This window comes from Ailuropoda melanoleuca, chromosome 14, assembly GCF_002007445.2.
Source record: "Ailuropoda melanoleuca isolate Jingjing chromosome 14, ASM200744v2, whole genome shotgun sequence".
Classification (NCBI taxonomy): Eukaryota; Metazoa; Chordata; class Mammalia; order Carnivora; family Ursidae; genus Ailuropoda; species Ailuropoda melanoleuca.
The window spans coordinates 43,901,445-43,928,246 of record NC_048231.1 but is presented as its reverse complement, the minus strand read 5'-3'; the positions used below and the strand labels follow the sequence as shown (position 1 = coordinate 43,928,246).

At 50.2% G+C, this 26,802-nt stretch overlaps 2 protein-coding genes across 5 annotated transcripts in view; both read right to left on the bottom strand.

Annotated features, from left to right (window-relative positions):
- Positions 1–999: 999 nt before the first annotated feature.
- On the bottom strand, positions 1,000–5,170 carry LOC100466413 (carbonic anhydrase 15). The gene is made up of 8 exons (XM_034642579.1): positions 3,964–5,170; positions 3,688–3,723; positions 2,861–3,031; positions 2,146–2,306; positions 1,971–2,063; positions 1,646–1,712; positions 1,375–1,541; positions 1,000–1,269 (listed from the first exon to the last, which is right to left on the bottom strand). The coding sequence occupies exons 1-8, from the start codon at positions 4,028–4,030 to the stop codon at positions 1,045–1,047; spliced, it is 987 nt and encodes a 328-aa protein (XP_034498470.1). The 5' UTR covers positions 4,031–5,170; the 3' UTR covers positions 1,000–1,044.
- Positions 5,171–5,295: 125 nt separating this feature from the next.
- The window catches only part of DGCR2 (DiGeorge syndrome critical region gene 2), an 88,747-nt gene continuing 67,240 nt past the window's right edge, over positions 5,296–26,802 (bottom strand). For all 4 annotated transcript variants that reach the window (XM_034642572.1, XM_034642573.1, XM_034642574.1 and 1 more), the window contains 4 exons: positions 16,197–16,400; positions 10,808–10,960; positions 9,613–9,849; positions 5,296–8,134 (listed from right to left, as the gene is read on the bottom strand). In XM_034642572.1, the coding sequence (XP_034498463.1) occupies positions 7,878–8,134; positions 9,613–9,849; positions 10,808–10,960; positions 16,197–16,400 (851 nt within the window). In that variant the 3' untranslated portion in view covers positions 5,296–7,877. The remainder of the gene's footprint in view (positions 8,135–9,612; positions 9,850–10,807; positions 10,961–16,196; positions 16,401–26,802) is intronic.

Below are 26,802 nucleotides of genomic sequence, written 5' to 3'. Positions count from 1 at the left end.
CAGCCGGTGATCGCAGCCGGAGCCTGAGTCTGGGCAGGAGGAGGGGTGGAGCCTCCCCTTTTGGCCTTAGAGCTGCAGAAGGGTGTGGGTCAGGGGTGTAGCAGTCTCGGGAGAGCCTCGGGGAGAGCCCAAGGGTCTGCCTCAGGGGAGGGCGTTGGTTTCTTCTGGTTCTGTGGTTTTGGGTTTTGTTGTTTGTTTTTCTTAGGGGTCTTGGGCCGGAGGCAGAGCCGCCAAGCACTGAGATAGTGTGTGACCCACACATTACTCAACAGACGTTAGGGACATGTGGGTGGCTGGGACATTGTCACCTGGACACAGCCTCACTCAGGGCAATGACGCCCGGATGTACAACCGCGGTCCACAGGGCATCAACTGGACATTAGCTTGACCCTGGCCAGCTTCACTCTACTGACAGACCCAGCCTCTCACTGGACAACATTGCCTGGCACAGTGGCATCTAGTCTTAGCTTCGCTGCGGACAGTGACGCCAAGGACACGTCACCCTTCACTTAGCCTCACCACAGGCTCTCCAGCAAGTGTCATCCTATACTGAGGCTCCACAGCCTAACTTTCCGGTGTCACCTAGGTGCAATTTCACTAGCTGTCACCTAGCACAGCCTGCAGCAGAGCCTGGAACCAGTTCGTTGAAGTCACCCTTTAGCCCGTACTATGGCCTGGGGTCAGTCAGCCAGCTTGGTTTTGTTTTGTTTTGTTTTTTTTTCCAAATAAAATGTGTAGTCTTAGATTTTAGCAAGTGGTGTTTCTACGACTTGCGAGTTTTTCTCCTTGGAAATGGGGCACCTTCTCCCTCTCAGAGGAATCTGAGGAGGTCTGGGTGTTCTGGGTGGGGATCTGGGACTGGTTGCGATGGGAGGGAGGCTCGGGGGTCTCCCTGTTGTGCGGCACACCGAGGCCTCAGCGGGGCTAGGGCAGGAATGCCGCCTCCGTGGGAGAGGCAGTGCGCTCCCACCCCACCCCGCAAGGGACGCGAGGGCAAGGTCACTCTGAGCGTCGTTTATTGCGGGAAGGGGTCGAATCTGGCTCCTAGGGGCTCTGGCAGAGCCACAAACTGAGCCCCAGGCCCAGCAGAGCCCCGTGCACACGGGCTAGGGGCGGGGCGGGGGCCGAAGCTGCCGCGCGGATGGAGGCGCCGGGAGAGGCCGAGACCCTGCGCCCCCGGAGAGGCTGCTGCGGGCGGAAGTTGTCCGTGAGCGGTGCGGCGCTCGAACCGGGGAGCCCGGCCTGGAGCACAGTCTGGAACTGGGCCACCTGAGGGTTCGGGGCAGAGACAGGTCAAGACGTGGGCGGCCCGGGGCTGCGGGGGGGACGGAAGGAGGAGGGCAGCCCCGCCCAGGGAAGGGGTGGCGGCCCCACCTGCGCGCGCCCGATGGGTACCGCGTCCTCGAAGACCGTCCAGACGACCGCGGGCTGGCAGCCGGGCGTGGTCAGCGAGCCTGAGTAGCGGTAGTAGCGCGAAAGGCGGGAGGCACCCGGCAGCAGGGAGGCCAGCGGGAAGGTGGAAGCCAGATTCACCGAGACCCCTGGGCGGGGGAGGGGAGGCGGGATTGGAACCGACCTCCTTGTGCCGGGCCGCTCCAGGCCCCCAGCAACCCCCAGCCCCGGCCGCGACCCCGTGGCTCCTCACCGCGCTCAGACACGTTCTTCAGGCCCGACACAAGGGCGGAGAAGTTGGCATTGTCAGTGTCCTGCTCCTGGGGAGGGGTCTCCAAGTGAGAGGGGCTCTGAGTGGACGGGCCTCCAAAGGGGGAACTCTGAGGGGATCTAGGGGAGACTGTAAGTGGCTCCCAGTAGCTGGGAGACCTCTGGCTGGCCCCATCCTCCCACAGAACCCTTTAAATCCTACAAACCCTATGCACTCCCCCTACAGCCCCCCCCCCAGACTGGACAGGCCCACTCTGCTCCCTTTGCAGAGCACAAGAATTCACAGAGCTCCTTTGTCCCTCCCTCACCGCCAGCAGCACCGCCAGCACAGCCAGCCCGTCAGGGTGACTTCGAGCCTCCTCCAGGCTCTGGTGCCTCGTGTTCATGTGGACCACGTGCATCTGGAGAGGCACAGATCATGAGAGGTACCAGCTGCCCCTTCCACGGGGCTCTCCCACCACCCTACCCCATGCCCAAGCCCACCTCCATGGGGCGGCGCTGCCCATCTAGGCTGTGCTCTGAGCCTGCTCGCCCAGGGCCTCCCCAGTGGAAGTGCAGCTGCAGTGCACGGTAGGCAGGCAGGGGCAGCCCGGCGCCCCGAATCTCCAGGCGGCTCTGCAGGCCAGTGTCCAGGTGGAGCAGCACTGAGGGTAGAGGAGCGTGTGACTCTCTCTTTCCTCCCACCTGCCCACCCTTGTGCTATTAGAGCCCAGGGTGCCAGCACAGGTCCCCTTCGGGCCAGTCTGCTCCCTGGCTGGGCTTCCATGGAATCAGGACCTCATTTGGTATCCAGGCCCCTCTGTGGGTCAGCAGACTGCAGGGGAAATAATCCACCCTGCAAGGATGGGGGAGAGGGTGGCCCTCCTGTGGCTGCAGTTTGGACCCATTACAGCTATGTGTGATATTGGGGGGTTGTGATGAATTCTGAGGCATCCTGGTGCTGTGGGGGGGGGGGCTCTGACTTCTGGGAATGTCCTGACTCCCGGTCCTAGGGGGCAATGGCTATTGTTGGGGGGTCCTGACCCCTGTATATGGGGCTTCATGACCCCTGTTGAGAGTGTCTTTACCAATGTGTGTGGCCGTTCTGGTGCTGACTGTGGAGATTTTGATCCCTGTGTGTGTGGGGGGGAGCAGCAGTTCCCACTCCCAGGGGGGCTCCTGCTCCTGTCTGTGGGGGTCCTGGTCCCAGGGTACTGACCTGTATGGCCATCATTTTCCAGGGTCCATGGGCCTGGAGGTGCTGAGCTGTAGCCTTGGAAGATGAAAGGTCCCAGGGTGGGGTCCTGCTGGACCAGGTGAAGGTCAATGTTGATGGGGGACTGGGCTGGGCCCCCACAGGCAGGGGCCATCTCCTTCCAGTGGGTGGGGCCTGAGGGAACAAGGCCAGGAATCTGTGGGGGCGGTCAGGGAGGCAACTTGGGGGTACACAGAGGAAGGCAGTGCTCCTTTGCACACATATACAGAGAATTGCCCAGCCTGAGGAAGTTCATCCCTGCTCACCCCATCCCACACACAACTAGACAGATCACAACTGCCTCACACACCCTGCCGACCTGACTGGACCACAATGTTTGTGACACTCTTACGCAGGCAGGCACCACCTGGTCTGGACCATACTCTGACACACAGTCACCTGCAGGGAGACTGCCCCACAGGGAACGGGGGTGAAACGGAGAGTCTCCTGGCATGACGGTCCCATGCCCACACTGGGCACCTGTACCCCCTGCTCGCACATGGGCTGGCCACACCAGCAGGCTCACAGGCCCCACCGATACGAACAGCTTGGCACACGTGGCAGGATCCAGGTCACACCAGCAACAGACCTGGACACGCATGCAGGGGGACGGTCACGCGCATGCCTCCTGGTGCCCAGACAGCCCCTGCGACCCAGGACTCCAGACAGAAGCCTGCAGAGACCACAGCAGCTCAGCATGCCACAGCTTTTGGGTCACACTAGCACCAGACTGTCTAGTGGTCACAGGACAAAGACATCCCACACAGCATCACACGACACTCTGTCCTCACCACACTTCAGGTCCTGGGAGTCGTAGCACCAGGTGCCTGCGGACAGTGGACAGGGGACTGAGATGAGGGACAGCCATCTGAGTCCTCTCCGAGCTCCATCCCAGCCAGGGTCCAGGAATGGGGGTGCAGGGCTTAGGCCAGAGGAGGCTAGCACAGACCCTGCTCTTCTGTCCCAGACCCCAATATCTCCTCCCCCAAGGAAACCTCCCAGTGGCAGGGCTTAGCAGGAGAAGGGGGAGCTATGAGGAAGCAGAAGGGCAGGGTCCAGGTGCTCACCCTCTGAGTCCCCGCACACCACCAGTGGCACGGCGAGGAAGGCGAGTACAAAGCCCGGAGACTGCATGGTGCAGCAGCCACAGACTCCAGAGGACTGGAAGGTGCCAGAAGACAGTGGGGCAGGCGAGGCGGCTGTTAGTGGGGTGGGCTAGGGGTGTGGCTAACTGTGGGCTCATTGGCAGGCCACTGCAGAGAGGGTCCGAGGGGGCGGTGTCCAGGCAGGGCCACCAGCAGGGAAGAGAGAGGTCTGAGATCAGCAGGCACCGGCTCTGATCCCAGGGCTGCAGCCGTGTGCCAGCAACAATCGCTGGCATTCACTGGAGCGAAGCGCTTTAAACAGACTCTCTCAGTGAATGGGTGTGACGCTAGGATGCCCATTTAAAGATGAGGAAATGGAGGCTGGAGACCAGGAGTGACATGCCAAAGCCACCAAGCAAGGAGAGAAGATCAAGGAGGAGGGCACCTTGAAACCCAGTGCTCTTGACTTTTGAGACTGGGGTGGGAGGGAGTCTTTCCCCTCTGTTGTGGGCCTGGGACCACTCCCTGCCCCATAGCCTCCCTTGTACAGGTGTGCCCCCTGTACACCTGGGGCAAGACCTTCCTTTGGGGGATCATCCCACCATCTGGGAAGCTGCAGCTCTCCCACGGCCCTGACCCCAGACTGTGGCCTGAGCCCGTTCCCTCAATTCGCTCTCCTGGAAAGTGGGGCTGATTTCTCTGTTCCTTGGTGTAACTGGGAAGGTGACAGTTTGGAAAGAGCTCTGTATCTGGCAATGTGTGTGCCTGTGGATGTGAGCATGACTGTGCCAGTGGGGTGAAGGGAGGGCGGTGGTGATACCTCTTTCCAATCTCCAGAGGGCCAGGCTCTTCCCACTTCGGGGAAGGGGTGCTGTCAGCAATGCTGATGGCACTCAGGACCCCTCACCGCCCCAGCAGGTGTGTTCAGGAATGAGGGACCTGTCGTCAAGGCTCCTATCCCCATCAAGGGACTCCCTGTTCCTTTCCTAACCCTGGCCCCTCACCCACCCAGCCCCTGGGCCCCCAATGCCCAACCTGGAGCCAGTTGCCAGGAATGCTGGGTTAGGAAGGTGAGCACAAGGACCTGTCTGAGGTTGAGTCCCCTGGGCACCCTTTTGTTCTCCACCACAAACTGGAAAATTACTGAAAGGGCCATGATCAGAGAGAACCAGCAGGGGCATCGTGGAGAGCCACGTGTGGCCTGGCTTGCACAGATCCCTTCATCCGCCCATCCCCACCACGGGGTCGCACAGCCCCGACTTGGCTGGAGTCTCCCGTCCCCACTTGGGTCACACCAAGGACTGACCACACCTCTTCCAGAACACAAATTTATTTGGCATTTGGATGAAATGGTTCTCACAGCATCTTAAGAAAAGGATTAGTGCGAACCCAACCAAAAATAAACCCAAACTAAAAACCCTTAGTGAAAGGAAAACATAAAAAACAGGCATTGAGACAATGTACAGTTTCAGCTCCTTCCTCCACCAGGTAAGTCAGGACCTGGGGGAGGAGGCCCCTCCCAAGAGCTTGGCCTGTACCTCTGGGGGCCCAGTCTCTCACAGGAGCACGAGTCTTCGCTAGGGTTGGCCTCGGGATTCTTCATCGGACCATGAGCACAGTCAGATCTTAGAGAGGGTGGCAACCGGGCAGGAGGCCGAGAAGCCCCAGGCAGACCCCAGCTCCCGCCTTGTTCCCCTCACAACCACCCTCCAGGGGAGGACAGCTCCTGGGCACCAACTCCTGCACACACAGCAGGCGGGGGTCTGGAGCAGCACTGCACACGGGCCTCTGACACCAGCGGGCTGAGCACCCCGGTGCTGGGACAGAGCCCTGGCCAGTCCAGAAGCAGGCCCACCGTTTCTGGTCACTCCCTCCTCAATGCCTCCTGTGTGCCTGACTGGCCCCAGCAGTCCTTCAGTCCCCACAGGGAGCTCCCCAGTCCCACGCACCTTGTGCCACTGCCCTGCCCTCTACACATGGTTCTGAGGCATGGGCCAGAGACATGGGAGTTGTGCGGGACTCTCAGCTGTAGAGGTCAGGCCCTTCTGTGCTCCGCTGGGGTGGTCACTCCAAAGCAGACACGCTCAGGACACTCACCTGGCACCAGTAAGACCCGTGACTGCTGCTCCAGCCCTCAGCTGCTCTGAGCCCAGCACTCTGGAGGCACAACACGCTTCCTGCTTCGTCTTCAGCAGCCAGTGTGGGGATGCCATTCTCAAAGGAGCAGCCCTTTGGCAAGGGGAGCTCAGGCCTGCTTGGCATGCAGCCCGCCTGCCTGGAGCCTGCCTCCAGCACTCTGGATCCTGTGAGCCTGGACAGGCAGTTCAGAATTTACACCTCTGGCCGGCTCGGGGGATGAAAGTTGTATAGGGCAACTAAAAAATCTCATTCCATACTGGAAGAACACACGGGTTTCCAATGGGAGAGTGTGAGAACGTGCCACGGAGGTCTGTCACCACAAAGTACCCACTTCTAGTCAACCCTCCGGTCACTGCATGCTGGTCTGGAAAGGCTACACGAGGCACCAGGAGCAGGGCTCCATGCTCTCAGCCAAGGGGCGGAGGTGCAGACCTGGCCGTGCCTCAGTGCCACTTAAGACGTCACAACTGGCCTGGGAAACAACTGGGGCCCCACTCCCGAGTTCCGGTGTACCGCCACCACCTGCAAAACCTGGACACATATGTACACACACACACAGACACGCGCACACACAAAAAGAAAAGATCCAGACATTCAACGTAGAAAAGATATGGGATGTGCTGAAAAATCGCACAGAACCCGCTTAATCTCCAAACCTCAGAAATGCTAAAAGCCCCGTGTCAGGAGACGAGACCACTGCCCAGGAGCAGGCAACAGGGTCCCTTGGTCCAAAGGCCCCTGGGCACTCCACCCCAGTGGTGATAGTGTGCAAGTGGACTTTCAGGAGATGGACACAGCCGAGGGCATTCATTTCAGCCACCCCTCCCCACAAAGAAACAACCCTTTATGGCACAAACAAGATGGGTTGGGGGACAGGCCAGGCCCAGGGGCAAATTTGACAGGAGTGGGGGCTCCAGAGGGTAGCAGACAGGAGCCGGCTTAACCCCCAATGGAGGATCCGGGGCCAGAACACTCATGCGTGGCTAAGGGCCTTGGCCCAAGGGCTGCCTCTTGAGGGGAGCCATGCACAGCAATGCTGGGGAGAAAAATGACAGGGTGGGGCCAGGGCCTCCTGGCACAGAACTGGGCTTCGCAGAGCCCAGCTGGAAAGACAGAGTTCGACCTCCTTCCAGGATCCCCTTCTCAGGGCCTCGGGCACCAGAGGCCCAGGCCAGCCCCTAGCCCGGGGTAGGGTCACCCTTGATGTTCACAGCTGGGTGGGCGGGGGGATCCTCAGAGCAGTCCCTATGTAACCTCCAAGGCCGTCTACCCTGAGGCAGACCAAGTGCAGACAATACTGACAGTGCACAAATGCAGCAGGTACGTGGCTGTGCCCCTCCCGCCCGCCAGGGCTCAGTGGCTGTTTGGCAGGCTCCTCTGGATGGCATGCTGCGGCGAGCAAGCCCCCCAAAGCAAGGTGTGGTCTGGCCCCTGCCCACAGTGCCTTCTTTGTTCCCTACTTCTGAAACATGTGGTCTGAACGAACTTCGTCATTCTTCTGCCATTTGAAAATAAACAGACAGGGACCCACAGCTATGCATGTTTCTGGAGCCCTCCAGGAGACCCGGTGCAGATGTCTGCTCCCTTGGGAGGCCAGTGTGGTCTGTGTGCGCACACACACGCCGTCAGTGGGTGTGCAGCCGTGCAGCTGGGTCCAGGCTCACTCAGGGGCCCTGTAAGTCTCCCACGGGGATCAAGGTTTTCTCGACAGCAAAAAGGTGCTCTCCGCCCATCAGGGTCGTGGGCTGGGCCATCCTCTACACCACGGTACTGAGGGAACTGCGGCTATGGCGGCCGCCCCCTGGCAGCGCCTCTGTGGCTGGGGTGCTCCCGCTCTGGCTAGGGTCAGGGGGCACAAGCAGGGCACTGCTGCTGTCGGCTGAGTCTTCCAGGTCTGCCAGAGAGGCCCCTGCGGCAGGCAGAGGGTGCTCCAGGCGCCGGGGTGATGCACCGTCACCGCTCCCATCCCCTGGGGTCGGCGGCCTGGCCTCTGCTGGCTCAAAGGCATCGTCGTCTGCAGCGAGACAGAAGGGTGTCAGCAGGATGGTGGGTCTGGCACAGGGGAAGAGGGAGGGCTGGACAGAGCCAGGGGACATTCCTCCTGTCTGAATGCTCCCACGATGGTAGGGGCGGAGGGGGGAGCTGTGCTTACCCCTCCCTTTGCCACCTGGCAAGGTGCGAGGTGCAGGGGTACAGCTATGAGCAAGCCATGGTGTGCAGTGTTGGGGGACATGCTTTGACAGTCAGCAGAACAAAGTCAGGGGGGAGGGAAAATCCTCTCGGACTTGGTGGGAGTCAAAGCAGGGCTCACGTGACATGAGGAAGTTACTGGGCTGGCGGTGGCCAGGCTGTGGCTGGAATATGGGGGCAGGGGGAATGCAGGGAACAGGGCCGGAGTAGGCAGCTCTGCGAACCTCACAGGGGTCTGCAGAAATCTCTGGTTTGAGGGAAGCTTTGTGGCAGCTCACTCCCTTCAGTGTGCCTGCTCCTTACAGAACTTCTCCAAAAGCTTGGGCATGGGGGCCCAGCATGCCCCTTTGCCCGGCCCTGGAGAGCACGAGCTCCCTTACAGCTGGCTCCATGCAGGCATCTGGGACCTGCTGCCCCCCGGCAGCAGCCCTGGCAGGAAACCTGTTCTACCCTGACCCCCCCGACAGCAAACTGACAATCTGTGTGTTCAGGGGTCAAATCCAGGTCTTGCCTACAGACCACAGAGGCACAGTCCCAGCGAACATCGTACTGCTGGCCCCAGGACAGCATTGTACGTGGGTGCGCAGGGAACCAGCCACCTTGGAGCAGAGTACTGCCCGCTGGTGGACCACAGGGGGGGTTGTGCATGTTAGAGGGTGTTAATACAAGGGCCAACGGCATGGGCCACCCGAGCTGCACACCAGGCACAGGGACAAGCCGGGCAGTGGGTGAGGAACCTGGCATTCCCTCTGTGCTACACAGCTGTGAGGAATGAGCTTCCGTGGTATCAGATGGACAACAGATTCAAGTCATCGGGCCAACAACACAGAACCAATGTTTTCTTCACAGAACTGCTTCCAGACAGGAGGGAACGTCATGATGGTGTCTCTTCAGCTCACCACATGTACACGTGTGTCTTTATGGTCAAGCAGTTGGCTCTGGGTGGGACCCTGCAGCTCTGGGCTCACCCTGTCCCCACAACCACCAGCACCTGGCTCCCCAGTTCTCCACAGAGCCCAGCTGGGTGTGCCCCAAGGGCTGCTTGCTAACAGCTGTTCATGGGAGGAAGGCCAGTGGCAGCGTGGGCACTGCCAGTGCTCACCTGCACGGGCAACCCTGGGAAGAGCCTGCCTACCGACAGACGGCGCTTCCTTCCACCTTAAAGGGAAGCCCAAGGGGAAAGCAGAAGGCCAGGAAGAAGTGGAGGTTCGGGGTCCTATGGGCTGGGGAGGAGGACCCCTGGGCCTCTTGCTGCACACGGCGGACGGTTAGTGCTGCTCCCTGTCCCCCGGGGGGAAGCACCTGCGGGGTCGTAGAACACGCTGTCAGGGTTGATGGAGGCCTCGTAGGGTGGTGGTGGGTCATCAGGCTGGTCGATGTCCGGGTACTTGTATGCGGTGTAGGGAGGCGGAGGGTCGTGGAAGTGGAACGTGCCGCCTTCCCCGTCATCGGAAAGGTGTAATGGTGTGAGGCCGGTGCCAAACCCGTCTGGGCCATAATCAAAGCCGGGGATCCTCCGGCCGAGGTTGAAGTGGTGCACTGGGCAACCGCAGGGAGAGACAAGCAACAGAGTCACTTCCCTCAAAGATGCCCGGCTCAGCCCGAGTCACCCACCCCCTGAGGCTGGACCTGCCACCCCCAGGCCCAAGGAATCAGGCATGCTGACAGTCACACTTGTGTGCCCGGCTGCCCACACGAGAGCCTGGAATCTCTCACCCGGACCCCCTCCTTCAGGGTATCCCTGGCCCCCACACACGTGCAGCCATCACTACTTCCTGCCACTTCTGCTGCCCCGCCGTCACCACAGCTCTCCAGCTGAGGCTGGCCTGGTGAGAACCGAGGGTCTGTGGAAGGACCGTGCTGGCTCTCAGAGCCGTGAGGCCCCTGACTGCAGCTGGCACAGTCCCTCAGCACTCCCTCCACCTTGATTCGGAGCCCTCCAGCCCTCGAGCCCTTGGGGTCTGCCACCATCCCACCGCTCCCCACACGGAGTGGGCGACTGGGCGCTGGGGAGCCTGGCTTGCTCGCTGAGACAAGGAGCGACTCCAGCAGCTCTACTGAGGGCACAGGCTGCTCACTGCAGAGAACTTGAGCTGAGGAAGGCAAGTCACACCCTAAGCTGCCCAACAGCTCCGGGCGTCTGCTGCTCTGCCCCTGTGCCCCTGGCAGGTGGCCCACTCACGGTCCAGGCTGCCGGAAAGGGTAACATCACCCATCTGAACACACAGCGGCACCTGCGGGTCCTGCTTCAAGGCCTGGAGGGCCAGGGAGCCAGGGGAGCCCAATTTCAGGTCCCCAGGACAGTTCCTCTAGTTCCCCAGATGTGTGCTCAGCCCAGGAGCAGGTGAATGGGTGGGACAGGGACACGCTGGGGCACCCCTTTTCAACATCCTCTCCTTCCTCTTTGCCCCTTCCTGTGCCCTCCCACCCCAAATGGAACACAGCCTGGAGCCGGGCCTCCACTGTGGCTGTCATAGGCAGGGCCAGGCGCACTCACAGTTGGCTCCAATCAGGGACTCGATGCGCTCCCGCCGCCTCTGGCGAAGCCGGTGGACCATGAAAAGCAGCAGCGACAAGATGAGGAAGGAGGAGATGCAGCTAACAATCAGACGCATCCCACTGGCCATGGAGTCGAACAGGCTGTTGCCATCTGTTACAAGGATGGAAGGAAACCGGCTGTTCTCAGAAAAGGACAGCCTAACCCCCCAGGTGCTTAGTGCTATGGCAAGGCCACAGCCTTTCACCACCAGGCAGGTATGTGGAAAAGCACTTGCTTCCTGATTCCCTGCACGTGACGAGCTTAGGAGAGATGGCAGAAATGAACCAGCTCAGAGTCATGAATACTGTGATAACACCAAAGGAGAGAAGTAAATCGTGGGCCAGGAAAAATATTTTACCTTCCAGCCTAGGACTAAGTCCCATGCGATCAGCCCCTTCTGCCTAAGAATCTCTGTTGTGGGCCCCTGTGCCCCCAACCACACAGTACAAAATCAGGCACATGTGACCAAGCTCCTGGACCCGAGACCAGGGATGCTCACCTGGGCGACACTGTAACTCCCAGGAAACATCTGGCAACGTCTGGAGACACTTTCACCATCAATGCCTCGAGGGTGGAGGCACTCCTGGCATCCAGCGGGTAGAGGCCAGGGATGCCGTCAACACCCTGCTGAGCACAAGAAGGGCCCACATCACAGTGCTCAGCCCCACATGCTGACAGTGCCCACGTGGAGACACCTGCGTTGCCCTGGTGCCCCAGTGCTTGTCACGTGCCTGCTGTGGAGCTGCTGTGGGGGAGCTCGGACGATGATCACGGGACGAGGGGTGAGGGAAGAGGCTTGCACTGGCTGAGCGCCGACAGTGTGACAGACCTCTCCAGGGGCTCTCACCTAGGTGAGCCGGGCCACTCGTACCAAGTCATAGAGTAACAGAACCAGGAAGTGGTGCCGGGAATACCCGCCTCCACGACCCAGAGGGACGGCCACGGAGGCCTCAGTGGGGTGTGTGTGTGTGGGGGAGAGTGACCTGTAGCCACTGGAAGCAGGACTCCACATGGGTGGAAGAACTGTCGACTTCCAACTCCGTGACAGCCATGCGGGCAGGTCCCCAACCACCAGCCCCAAGAAGACGCTTCGTGGCCAACATGGATTCCATGAGAGAGACCAGGCCCCTGTGGCTGCTTCAGCTGGCCCAGCCTGCTCCATACCAACGGAGATGGTCCGAGCTCACTCCTGCCCTCCTCCCACAGGGCCAGAGAGCTTCCCTCAAAGCTGCACTTATGCTGCCAACACTTGGGAAGTAAGTATGTGGAAAGGGTACATCCTCTCAGCAATTAGTTGCTTTTTTGGTGCCTCTGATCCTCCCCTCCTCCAGTCTCAAGGGAACATTCTGTCTCTGTCTGTGGGAGGGAGTCTGTCAGCTCAGGGGCTGCTGACTGTCTGTTAATTGGTGGCCAGCTCAGAGATCCCAAGGGGGCCTAAAGCAGCAGTCCGTTTGCAATGACTCTTATTAATTACTTCCAAAATAACTCAAGGAACATTCAAGGTCCCTGACCATCCCTCCATGCTGATTACCAGGAAGGAGAAAGCATCCCCTAGAAGAAAGCCACCTGCAGTCAGACACAAAGAAGACAGCACTGTCCTAGGAGCCAGAAGGCAGCTCTTGGGTCCCTGGGGACTCACACCATGGCTGGTCCCCCTATGGGGCTCTGGATAATACCAGGTGGGGGGCTGTCTTCTGTCTTCCAGGCTACTGGTGCGTAGCTAGCCCTTGGGCCCCAGAATCCATGTCCTGCTGGGGTAGATGCTGTTGGAACTGATGGTGTCCTGAAGTCCACCTGGCCTGACCCTTGGTCTGATGCCAGGTCCTCTCCACGTGGCTGGCTGCCCAACCTGTGCGTGAAGTACTCCATTTCACGGAGCCTGGTTACGTGGTTAACGGTTTCAAATCTCCGAGAGACAGCAGGTGAAGCAGCAGCTCAGCAGGAACCAGAGGGCGATGCCCTGGACTCTAACATGGGTTCCGTTCCTGGCAGCTACACAGCTGGGCACCTCATCTCACCTCTTGGAGCCTCATGACGCCAGGCCATCCCAGGGCACCAGTGCAGGATGGGAGGGGAAGAGCACTGTGAGAGGGGCAGTCGCTCTGCACCTGGGTCACTGCTCAGAGTTGGCAGTTGTACTATTTTAGTCTTCCATTAGCTGTGGTACCCCAAGTGGATTCAATCTGTTCCCCTAGTGACTAGCGCTGAGCATCTTTTCAGCTGCTTGGCTGCCATCATGTACCTTCTTTGGTGAAGTGTCATATTAATCTCTTCCCCACTTAATAGAGTGGTTTGCTTTCTTGAGTTTTTAGAGTCTTTATATACTCTGAATACAAGACTTCTGTCTGATTTGTGTTGTGCACATATTTTTTTCCCTGATGGTGACTCATCTTTTCATTTCCTTAAACAACTTTCAAAAGGCAGAAGTTTTCAACTTTGATCAAGTACAATTTATCAAAAGAAATCCACAAAAGAAATTTTGTGGATCATGCTTTTGATGTCAGCTATAAATGTTGCCTATCCCAAGGCCACACAGATTTTTCTATGTTTTCTATTTTCTTTTAACAGACTTTATTTTTTTGGAGCATATATTTTCCTCTAGAAGTTTTACAATTTAAGGTTTGACAGTTGGGTCTATGACCATTTTGAGTTAATTCTTATACATAGTAAGATGTGTAATTAAAGGTATATGTGTGTGTATATATATTTTGCATAAGGATGTCCAGTTGTTCCAGCACCATTTGTTAAAAAATATCCTTTCTCGATTTAACTGCCTTTGTACTGTTGTCAAATATTAGTTGACCATGTAAGTGTGGGACTATTTCTAGACTACTCTGTTCCACTGATCTGTGTCTCTTCTTTTGATAATACCACTGTTTTGATTACTATGACCGTACAGTAAGTTTTAAATCAGGTACCATGAATCCTCCAACTTCGTTCTTTTCAAAAACTGTTTTAGCTATTTTAATTCCTTTGTCTTTCACATAAGTTTTATTTATTTTATTTTTTAATTTTTTTTTTTAAATTTTAAAGTAATCTCTACACCTAACATGGGACTCAAACTTGCAACGCTAAGATCAAGAGTCATGTGCTCCACTGACTGAGCCAGCCAGGCACTCCTCTACATAAATTTTAGATCAGTTTGTCAATGTCTGTAAAAAGTCTGCTGGAATTTGGGTTAGGACAGCATTGTATCCATAGATAATTTGGGGGGAATTAACTGCCTAATGATATTGAGTCTTATGATCCATGAACATGGTATACCTCTCCTTTTATTTACACCTTTAATTTTTTTCATCAGTATTTTATGCTTTGTAGCATACAGATTGTGCACATATTTGTAAGGCTTATACCTAAGTATTTCATGTTTTTTTTGGTGCTACTATAAACGGTACTTTCTTAGATATTTCAATTTCCAACTGTTCACAGGTAGTATATATAAAAACAGTGGAGCTTTATATATTGCCCTTGTATGTGGAGACCTTGCTAAACACACTTACTAGTTGTAGTAACTTTCTTATAGATCCTCTGGGATTTTCTATGCGGACAATCATGTCATCTACTAAAAAAAAAATGATTTCATTTTCCCCTTCTGGTCTGGATACCCTTCCATTTTCTGGCATTGTCCTTGACCTCCTGGTACAACCCTGAACAGAGTGGTGAGGGCAGATATCCTTGCCTTCTTGAAGGGGATACTTTCCCAACGTCCCCAGTTTGGGCAGCAGTGTGTCTGTCCTTGTTGGAATACAGGCACTTCCCAGGAGAAAACGCTCAGCTTGGGAAGCAGTTAGGAGCCTGAAAAGTAAGGCTGAATAATAGGCAGGCAGATGCCCTGGATAAGCTGCTCTGAGAATGCACAGGAGAATGGCCTGCAGCAGCCGTGGTCTCATCCAGATGCCCTGAGAGCCCTGCTCTGCTGAGAAGTCCTCAGGACTGGGCAGGCCCTACAGGCCTTATATAGGCCTGGTCATTCTGACAAAGCCTGGATGGAGAGGTAAGGCAATACTGGTGGACACTAAGATATGGAATGAGAAATCCAGTGATGTGGCTTGTGAAAGCCAGAGTCTGACTCCTGTGGAAGGTAAGTGAGCTGGAGGTTCAGAGTGATGTGGCCAGGAAACAGGAGACCTGGTAAGCACCCATCAGTGCTTGTCAGAATCCCACAGGAATGAATCTTATACAAGCAGATACAATCTACTCTGTGAGTTGGGGAGGCCCAAGTGTACCCTTCACTGAGCTCCATTCTCCCTGGTAGGCTCCTCTGTACTCTTCACAGCTGATTGCACATCTGGGACATGTGCCAAAGTGTCTGATTCGGCAAAACCTCAGACACCCTCTGACACTGCTTTGCCCTCTCCCCCAGAAGGCCTTCCTGGCATGCAGGGACACTGACAACTCTCTACTTAATGAAAGCTCTAGTTATTGTGGCCCTCATACACCAGTTCCAACTCCTGTCCCACCACCACTAGGCAAACCAGTTTCTCCTTCACAGGGGCCCTGGAGGATGGAGATGGCCACCACGCCCTGCCCAAGCTTCTCTTCTACGGGATCCATGAGCTTAGGGACTTCCACAAGTCCCTGTCCACGTCTCTCTCACACTGCCAAGATAAAAAAACAAATTCATACTTTTGATTTACATTTCTCTTGAGATTATGAATTCACAGAGATGCCAACTGCACTGATGTGAAGAATAATCCAGCATGCTGTATGGAGTGTGATGCCCACTAATGGTTGTACAGAGCAGGTTGCTACCTGCTGCTCTCTTTTTTTTTTTCCCGGAAAGGAAAGAAAGAGGGCTGTCTAGAGACCACATGCCTGCATAGTGTCTAACCACAAACACCACTTGGTAGAAAGTTTCTTTCTCAAAACGAGGGTAATATTTAATCTTTTTCTAGAAGATTTTAAGAGCAAAAATCGATGACTATAAGCAATAAAAACTGTCATTACCCTCCACATCACCATACTCAGAAAAGAGCTCAAATGGGGACGTAAGTCTTGAGAGGAGAAAGGTGAGGTTTGAAGCCATCGGTTACAGCTGATTCATGAGCAGACACCCACACTCAAGTTCAAGTTCACTGGTGTACAATAATTGTTACCTACCTGAGAGCTGACACAAGCCAACCTGTGAGGTGGCAGCTAGAGAAGCCTGGGTCATGTGACACACACATGCCCACAAGAGTAGCTGGCCGTCAAAGCTGGCAGGACAGCTCTGTAAACAAATGCTGCCACCACTGCTATGACACATGTCATGCGCTCTCATGAGTCCCCGCCACTGAGAAAGCAAAGGGACATCTGGGCTCTAGCTCAGAATAGGGGGGGCTGACACATGACCCACCATCAGTCTCACCTGGGTCCAGGCACATGAACTTGCAGCATTCCTTGGGGTCCTTGCGGTACTGCTGGCAGCCCTGGGGCCTCTCACAGAGGGCAGCAACACACATCTCGGGCTCCCCACCATGGCAGGTGCAGCTCAGGCACGGGTCGTCTCCTTTGGGGGTGAAGTAGAACCCTTCATCCACCACATTGTCCTTGATGTCAACGCATGTTTGACCTGCAACAAGCACATACATGCACATATATATGCATTATTGGCAGGAGGAGCCCTGACTCTCCCAACCCAGGTGTAGGCAGCAGACATGACAACAGAGGAGTTAGCAAGATCAACCTGAGAGACCTCCCAGTGCTGAAGTGTGTGTCTGGCCCACAGCCACAGGGAGTGGCTATCTGAGAGAGGTCACTACAGTTCACTATTAGGGCAAAGCACACCTGGTTAGGGCACACCTGGCCATAAGCCCAGACAGCTGGGAGAGAGAAGAGTGCTAGATTCCAGGGGAAAGCCCGTGGACAAGTCTTTGCTTTCAAGTGTTTGCCTAAGCAGTTTACTTAGAGATTTCTTCAATTTTAAGATGCAGCTGCCATGCATATTAACCATTTTACAACACATTTGAGAATGTGCCTCCAATGATTCTCCCAAGAAGCTGCCAGTTCTGCTTGCAAAGATGGTCCACTAGTCCTGAGACACACACAATAAACTCTGTGCAGAGCTGACCTGGGGCTAAAGGAAGAGAAATGGCCTTGACCAGAGACGAGAGGGAGCTGAAAACTCAGAGCCCTAACCCAGCCCCAGACACAACAGATGCCTGGAAGAAGGGACAAGGCATGAGGCAGGGGCAGCTCTCCAAAAGACACATGCTCAGTGAGAGGCAAAGGGACACGAGAAGAAGTTTGTTTCAGTCTCCAAATGGAGTAGAGATATCTAAAAAAAATCATCAGAAATCCCACAACAATGGGTCTGTGCCTCACTTAAGACTTAATCTACATAGCTCTTATTGTCAGGAATCTGCAAGGCAAGAAACTCACATAGAACTGTTTTCTGCTAGAACAGAGAGAAAAAGAATGAAGGAAAATGAGCAGCGCTCAGAGAAATGTGGGACACCATCGAGTGTACCATTATACACGAAATGGAAGTACCAGAAGGAGAAGAGAGTAGAAGGAGCAGAAAAAAGTATCTGAAGAAATAACGGCTAAAAACTTCCCAAATTCATTGAAAAACAAAACCTGTATGTGTAGGAAGCACAACAAACTCCAAGTTGGATAAAAGTAAAGAGCCTAAACACATCAGAACACACAACATAGTAAAAGTGCTGAAGTCAAAGAAAAAGTGAAAATCTTAAACACAGCAAGCCAGAAATGACTTGTTACTTATAAGAGAACCCCCATAAGACTAACAGCTGAATTCTCAGCAGAAAAAAACAGAGGTGGAAAGGCAGTGGGATAGCATACTCAAGGTGCTCAAAGAAAAAACTGTCAACCAAGAATCCTATATCCAGCAAAACTAGCTTTCAAAACCTGAAGGCAAAATAAAGAAATTCTCCAGACAGACAAGGCCTGAGGGAATTTGTTGCTTTCACATCTGACTTATAAGAAATATCAAAGGAAGTCTTTTTTCCCAAAGGAAGTTCGTTTCTTTTCTTTTCTTTTCTTTTCTTTTCTTTTTTAAGAGGGAGAGAGTGAGCATGAAGGGATGGAGGGGCAGAGAGAGAGGGAAAGAGAGAATCCTAAGCAGGCTCCACACTCCGTGCACAGCCTGACACAGGACCTGATGCAGGGCTCTATCTCACAACCCTGAGATCATGACCTGAGCCGAAATCAAGAGTTGGATGCTTAACTGACTGAGCCACCCAGGTGTCCCACCCCAAAGGAAGTTCTTAAGGCTAAAAGAAAGTGACCCTCAGAGAGGAATTTGGATCCATACAGAAACCAAAAAGCACTAAAAAAGATAATTATGTAATTATGAAAGACAATATAAATGAGTACTTTTTTTCTTTTAACTGATTGAAAAGGCAACTGTATAAGATACTGTTTATAACATAGTATTGGGCCTCTAACATATAGAAATGTAACGTACGTGTTTGCCAATAACAGCCCAAAGGAGATGTGTGGAAGCAAAGCTGTTTTAGGCTAAGGAAATGACTGGAGGTGGTAATTAACAACGTTTTGTTCATTTGTAACAATAACAGACCTAATGTGTATAATAATAATACCAAAGAAGGAAAGGGAATGGGGTTATAAGGGGTAACATTCCACATATCACTGAAATGAACCTAGCATCAGTCTGAAGCTAATCTTAATAAAATGTATATGGCAAAATGTATATGTATATGTACATGGAATTAGTGGTAATAGTTACACTTAACTGTGAATATACTAAAAAGTGTTGAATGGTACACTTTAAATGGGTGAATTGGAAAGTACGTGAATTATATCTTTTTAATAAAGCTATTTAAAAAAAAAAAAGAGGGACGTCTGGGTGGCTCAGTCGTTAAGCGTCTGCCTTCAGCTCAGGTCATGCTCCCAGTGTTCTGGGATCAAGCCCCGCATTGGGCTCCCCGCTCGGCGGGAAGCCTGGTTCTCCCTCTGCCACTCGCCCTGCTTGTGTTCCCTCTCTCACTGCCTCTCTGTCAAATAAATAAATAAATCTTAAAAAAAAAAGAGAGATGATGGCTGAAATCTTCCCATTATTAATAAAACACAAATTCCCAGGGGTCCTAAAAGGACCAATAAAAATAAATCAATAACTAGACACAATGTGATGAAACCTCAGTGTATCAACAAAGAAACTCTCAAAAGCACCAAGAGATGAAGATTACCTACTGTTCTGTGTTTTCTCAGGCAATGGTCAGTCGGTGTGGCCACAAGGAGGGCACAGGGGAGGCACAAGAAAACAAAGTGTATTATACGCATAGATTTTGGACCGACCAAGTCATTGCACGTCAGCAGGGATCACACAGGAAGAACACCAAAGGTGCCACTCAGCCAAGTGGGTAGGGAGCAGAGAAGGAGCAAGGATCCACAGCAAGTGCTTTACTAGGGGGGTCAGGGTGGAGGACACAAGCAAAGGCATGGGGGATTTCACTGGGGCACTTGACTATCACTAGGTCACAGTCAGGGGAGGCCAAGAAGGAGAATTTATGGCAGAGGCCAACCTTATCACACTGGGGCACCTGGCCACCTGGACCGGATGCTTAAAGCCTGTTTGTAGAGCAGGAAGATAAGAAGTTTTAAAATTTATAATATACCTAACAAACCAAGGAAAGGCATATGATAGTTCAGAGCAAGGAACAGGCAGAAACAATAAAATATCTTCAAAGTCTTGAGAAAAAGTAACTGTTAACCAACAAATCTATACCCAGCTAAACGAACATTCAGGATTGGGGTCAAAAAATACAGACTTTTCATTCAGAGAGTAAGAGTGTAGCACTGATAACACAACCTCATTTCAAAGAGCTCCTTAAGAATGTATTTGAGAATAAAAAGCTGAACGCAGAAAGAAGTGGGATGCAAGAAGAAATAATAGAGAGACTCATGAACATAAGTGCAGACTTCATAAAACAACAAGTGATTCATTTAAGAAGTATAAAAACAAAGTAAAATTAAAATAATGGACAACAAGTACACGTAAGTCCGAGGCTGGGGAACAACTGGAGCTAAGGCAATATAGAGCTTTTGGGTTTTTTTTTTTTTTTAACTTTTTATTTTTAGGGGCACAGGGAAGTGTGTCTTCTCTGATGTCAAGAAGTGGCCCTTCCAAGAACTGAGCTTTTGAGCTGAAATGGCTGCCACTGGGGAAAAAAACAAAAACAAAAACAAAAACAAAACCCTCTGTTTTCCAGTTCCAGCTGATGGTAACTTTTTGACTGATATCCATAAAAGAATTCGTTCAAAAGCACACTTATTCTCAGCAGCTTGTAAGGTCCCTTGTGAATTCATCATCTAGGGAAGGGAGGCGTACCCAAGTTGCAGATGCAGGGCATGTGCTCTGCAGAATTGTAAGAAAGATAAGGGTTGGTTTTAACCATCCTCCCAATGTCCCTTTTTAAGCCTTCTTAAAAGGTGGTTTGCACGGTGAGTAGAAATTAGGCTCCTCTGCAGTCTAGATCTTCCTCAATCGATCAGTGATCAATCAGTAAACACAAAGTGGCACTGGCCCACTGGAAATTACAGGCTCCATTTGGGAGAAAATAAATTACTCACTGAGCAGCAAATTCTATAAATTTGTAATTTTGGATTTCAGACTGACCTTGCAATACAGGGTCTTTGTATTAACCAGAAGGAAGTTAGAGATACTGACTGTCTTTAGATTTAAAAAAATAAATCAATTATGCCCTTTAAAAATGTAAGGGTAACCAGAATTTCTGAACCAGTATAGGAAAAAAAGAACTAGAGAAAAGTTGATTAATCTCATTTAAGTCAGGAAAAAATTAAAAAGAAGAAAAAATCTGGGGAAACAGCATAGAATAAGGTGCCAAAATCAACTCGAAGACTTAATTAATTAAGAGTACAAAAAGGCATATTAAAAGAAAGCTAGCACAAAAATAATATGTAATAATAAAGAAAATAGTTCCTATATATTGGGAGCTTTCTATATGACGAGGACCGTTCTTTGCACTGCACGTATGTTAACTAATCTCTCTCAACAACACGGTGAGGTAGGTGCTCTACCCCCTTTCCTGATGTGGAACCCAAGAAACTTGTCCAAAGCCAAACCTGGATTCAAAGTCCGGCTATCTGCCTATTAGATCATGATAAAAAGGTTCAATTCAGGAAGATGTAATAATTATGAGTACTTAGGACCTCGATAACATGACCTCAAGACAGATAAAGCTAAAATTAGAGAATTGTCAGGGAAAAATGGATGAATCAACAGCCACAGTGAGAGATTAAAACACACCTCTTTCAACAACTGATACACCGTACAGTCAAAACAGACTTGCACAACGCCATCAATAAGCCTGAGCTAATAAATGTATAAAAAATCCTATGGCCAAGAGTTTAAGCACATATGGAATAGTCACAAAAATCCTAATAACAACAGAACATAAATATCATGTTAGCTGACAATATACATAAGCCACTAAATTAAATTAGAGACTATGAGTAAATACAGTATATGATCTATGATTAACCTAGGATAAGAACGACTTCCTGGAAGAGGGAAATATACTGACTACAAAAGGACAGGGAGCATCTTCTGCAGGGCTAGAAATATTCCACATCTTAATTTGGGAAGTCGTCACACATGCGTACAATTTCCACAAACTTGCACTTAAGATCTGTGTACTTTATAATTTGCAAGTACAGGGAAAATTAAACTTTAATGCCTTATATTAGAAAAACTAAAAATTAAGGAGACAAGGTTCTAACTCTAGGAGGTAGAAAAAGAAAAGGGTAAACCTAATGAAAGTAAAAGGATGTACACTGACAGGAGAAATTAAGGGCACAGAAAACAGATACACAACAGTGAGAATCAATTACTACCCAAAGCTGGTTATTCACAAAGATGAATCAAAGAGCCAAATCTTCAGTAAGACTAAGTAGAAAAAAGGAAGAAAGTATAAATAATATTAGGAATCAAAAGGAGGTCATAATGATGAAACTTGACCACTCACTCACACCATACACAAAGATAAACTCTAAATGGATGAAAGACCTCGATGTGAGACAGGAATCCATCAAAATCCTAGAGGAGAACATAGGCAGCAACCTCTACGACATCGGCCACAGCAACCTTTTTCATGACACATCTCCAAAGGCAAGAGAAACAAAAGATAAAATGAACTTGTGGGACTTCATCAAGATAAAAAGCTTCTGCACAGCCAAGGAAACAGTCAAAAAAAACTAAGAGGCAGCCCACGGAATGGGAGAAGATATTTGCAAATGATACTACAGATAAAAGACTGGTATCCAAGATCTACAAAGAACTTCTCAAACTCAATACACGAGAAACAAATAAACAAATCATAAAATGGGCAGAAGATATGAACAGACACTTTTCCAATGAAGACATACAAATGGCTAACACACACATGAAAAAATGTTCAAAATCATTAGCCATCAGGGAAATTCAAAACCACACTAAGATACCACCTTACGCCAGTTAGAATGGCAAAAATTGACAAGGCAAGAAACAACTGTTGGAGAGGATGTGGAGAAAGGGGATCCCTCCTACATTGTTGGTGGGAATGCAAGTTCGTACAGCCACTCTGGAAAATAGTGTGGAGGTCCCTTAAAAAGTTAAAAATTGAGCTACCCTATGATCCAGCCTTGGCACTACTGGGTATTTACCCCAAAGATACAGACGTAGTGAAGAGAAGGGCCACATGCACCCCAATGTTCATAGCAGCATTGGTCCACAATAGTTAAANCAATAGTTAAATCATGGAAGGAGCCGAGATGCCCTTCAATAGATGACTGGATTAAGAAGATGTGGTCCATATATACAATGGAATATTACTTAGCTATCAAAAGAACGAATTCTCAACATTTGCTGCAACATGGACGGCACTGGAGGAGATAATGCTAAGTGAAATAAGTCAAGCAGAGAAAGACAATTATCATATGGTTTCTCTCATCTATGGAACATAAGAACTAGGAAGACCGGTAGGAGAAGAAAGGGATAAAGAAAGGGTGGGTAATCAGAAGGGGGAATGAAGCATGAGAGACTATGGACTCTGAGAAACAAACTGAGGGCTTCAGAGGGGAGGGGGGGAATGGGATAGGCTGGTGATGGGTAGTAAGGAGGGCACGTATTGCATGGTGCAGGGTGTTACATGCAACTAATGAATCATCGAACTTTACATCAAAAACCAGGGATGTACTGTATGGTGACTAACATAATAAACTAAAAAAATATTATTATAAAAAAAAAGAATAACCAAAAAAAACCCAACAACAAAAGGAGGTCATAATGATATACACGAATGCTTCAAAAATCATAAGAGAATGCTAAGGGAATTGTATGAGAATCAAGTAGAAAATTTAGACACATAAGCAATGCCCTAGATAAATATGACTTACCAAACTGACTGAAAAAGAACCGGAAAACTTGAATATATCTATAATCATGAAAACAACTAAATTAGTATCAAAAATCTATATCCAAGATATATACACACACACATACATGCACACACCCACACCCACACCCACACCCACACACACACACACACACACACACACGTCTTAGCTCTGTCCACTGAAAGGGCATAAAAGCCACGAGCATAACTAGTGCCCAGGTCCTCCAAGGCTCTTTGGGAAAAGGCTGAGTTCAGAGAGTACAAGGGGAACTAGAAAAAGAAAGCAAACAGAAGGAAATAATAAAGAGCAATAATAAGTGAAATTGAAAATAGAGAAAAATCAATGATACAAAAGCTGGTTCTCAAGAAAACCAACAAAATTGATAAACTTCTAGCAAGACTGACAAAATCAAAATTGGAGAAACACAAATCAGGAATGAAATAGGGGACATCACTATAAATCCTGCAGTCGTAAAAAGGTTAATAAGAAAACACTATGAACAACTCCACGCCCATAAATTTGAGTACTTACAAGAAATGGATCCATTCTTTGAAAACCAGAAACTATCAAAAAGTCACTCAACGTGAAACAGACAATCTGAACAGCCCTATAACCATCAAATAAGTTGAATTCAAAATTTAAAAACTCCCCCAAAAGAAATCTCAGGCCCAAGTGGTTTCACTGGAGAATTCTACCACCACAGATAATGGCTGCAAGTGGGTGTGGTTATAGAGGAACAATAGGGAGGATCTTTATGGTGCTGGAACTACTCATATCTTGACTGTGTTACAGGAACCTACACAAGTAATAAAATTCTATAAATCTCTCTCTCTCTCTCTCTCTCACACACACACACACACGCACAAATGCATACAAGTAAAACTGGAGATAACTGAATAAGATCAGTGGATTGTGTCCAAGTCAATATCTTGGCTGTGATATTATACTATAGTTTTCCAAAATGCTCCCATTTGGGAAAATCAGGCAAAACGTATAAGGTGTCTCTCTGTCTTACTTCCTATAAATGCATCTGAACCTACAGGATCTCAATAAAAATGTCAATTTCAAACAAACAAGCCAGTATAAATGGGTCACATTAAACATAAAAATAAATAGTACTCATGAATTATAACCCATTTTACATAATAAAAATCCGAGAGTGCATTCTAATACAAATAAAGACATTAATAAATGGGGGAGAAAGAAAGGAATGCTTTTCCTTACAAAAGAATGCCAACTAGTAAACACGAATAGAGTCAGAAAATTGCCAATACATGCCAACATCAGCAGGTACAAGTTTCATAATGAACAGGAATTTTACATGGCCTCAAAGGATCTCCTCACGTATTACTTATTCATTTCAAAACAGAAGAAACTAGAACTTTACAGTACAGAAATCTGGCAGGTACAACCTTAATCCAGGGGTCAAAGCTAATGTCACCAATGTCAGGGCAAAACGACACCACGTGCCTCATGATAATGGTATATCTAAGAGACGAAATATACAGACAATGGCTAGGCCATATATGACAACGGAGCTCTGACCCACCACCTCTGCAGGGACCAGCCCAGAATATTTGGGATTCGGTTGATGACTATGAGTTTCCCTGTTTTTCCCACACTTCCAAGGCAGGACCCATTAGAGAAAGCCAAATATACTCTTCAAACCAATTACCTCAACTGCCCGGCTTGTAGTTAGCCTACCCCCGGCTTCCCATGCCAACTGCCTCCAATTAGAGCATACTGGGAACCTTTAGGGCGCTGGTGAAAACCCCGTGATGGATCCACAGCTTGAGCTGGAGGCAGAACAGATGCAGATGGAGGCTACACACACACTAAGACAGCTGCAAGAGACAGACTCTCTGAAGAGTGGCCCAAAGGGAAGATCTAAAACAGAGGGCAGAGCAGACATTAAGAAGAGCCCTTTGGAAAACCAGCTCCACTCTAGACACAAGGCAGCTATGAATACGAAGGCTGGGGTGCATGGAGGATATCCACAGCCCAGGCCCAAACCTGCCCACACTGACCCCCACACCACCACTGCAGTAAAGACCCTCCCTACACAAGTCCTATCAGAAGGAAAGGCAAACCTCTTTCCATGCACCAAAACCACCTACTGAACTCAATCTCTACTGTCCTACACAAGTTGTCTGATCTTTGACAAAATATTACAAGGCATACAAAAAGCCAGAAAACACACAAACACATACACACACATACACACACACACATACTCCAGAGGCAACTAAATCAACAAAACTACACTCAAATAAAGGACCCATCCACAGAAAATTTAAAGTAACTATGATGAATGTTAAAAGCTCTAATGGAAAAGGCAGATAATATAAGAGATGAAAATGAGAGATGAAAACTCAAGAAAGAGGGGCGCCTGGGTGGCGCAGTCGTTAAGCGTCTGCTTTCGGCTCAGGGCGCGATCCCAATGCTCTGGGATCGAGCCCCACATCGGGCTCCTCCACTAGGAGCCTGCTTCTTCCTCTCCCACTCCCCCTGCTTGCGTTCCCTCTCTCACTGGCTGTCTCTCTCTCTGTCAAATAAATAAAATAAAATCTTTTTTTTTTTTTAAAGAAAGAATCTAAGAGAAACGCTAAACATGAAAAGCACACAAAATGTCAAAAACAGGAGAAAAATGCCATCAATGGGCTCATAAGCAGACTCGACACAGCTAAGGAAAGAGTTAGTAAAACATGTCAATAGAAATTACTCAAACTGAAAGACAAAAAAGAAATTAAAGAAACACTACAACTAAATGCAATGCTGATTCTGGACTGGATCCTGGACCAGGAAAAAAATAGCTATACGGCGTATTATTGAAACAATTGACAAAACAGTCATAACAAATTGCAGATTACTGTTTAGCACTACACTCATGTTAAACATCCTGGTTTTGGGGGCGCCTGGGTGGCTTAGCTGTTAAGCATCTGCCTTCGGCTCAGGGCGTGATCCCGGCGTTCTGGGATTGAGCCCCACCAGGCTCCTCCGCTGGGAGCCTGCTTCTTCCTCTCCCACTCCCCCTGCTTGTGTTCCCTCTCTCGCTGGCTGTCTTTATCTCTGTTAAATAAATAAATAAAATCTTAAAAAAAAAAAAAAGTCCTGGTTTTGGTAACTGTGCTGCGGTTATGTGTGTGTCCTGGTTCTTAGGAAACACACCAAATATTTAGGCCTCGAGGGTACAATGTCTTCAATTTACTCCAAATGGTTTAGAAGAAATATGCAGAGAAAAAATGATAAGCAAATGTGCAAAATACAAATAACTGGTGAATCTGTGTGGGGGTGTATGAGAGGGAGTTCCTTATACCATCCCCACAACCTTTCCGTAAGCTTGAAATGACAGTGGACCTTTGAACAATGCAGGGGTTAACTCTGTCGCATCATTGAAAATCCATGTACAACCGCTGACTCCCCAAAAATGTAACTACTAATAGTCTACTGTTGACCCAAAGTCTTACTGATAACATGAACAATTAATACATATTTTGTATGTGATATGTACTATATACTGTATTCTTACAATAAACTAGAGAAAAAGTATCAAAATCGAAAAGAAAAGAAAATACATTTATAATAGTGTACTGTAT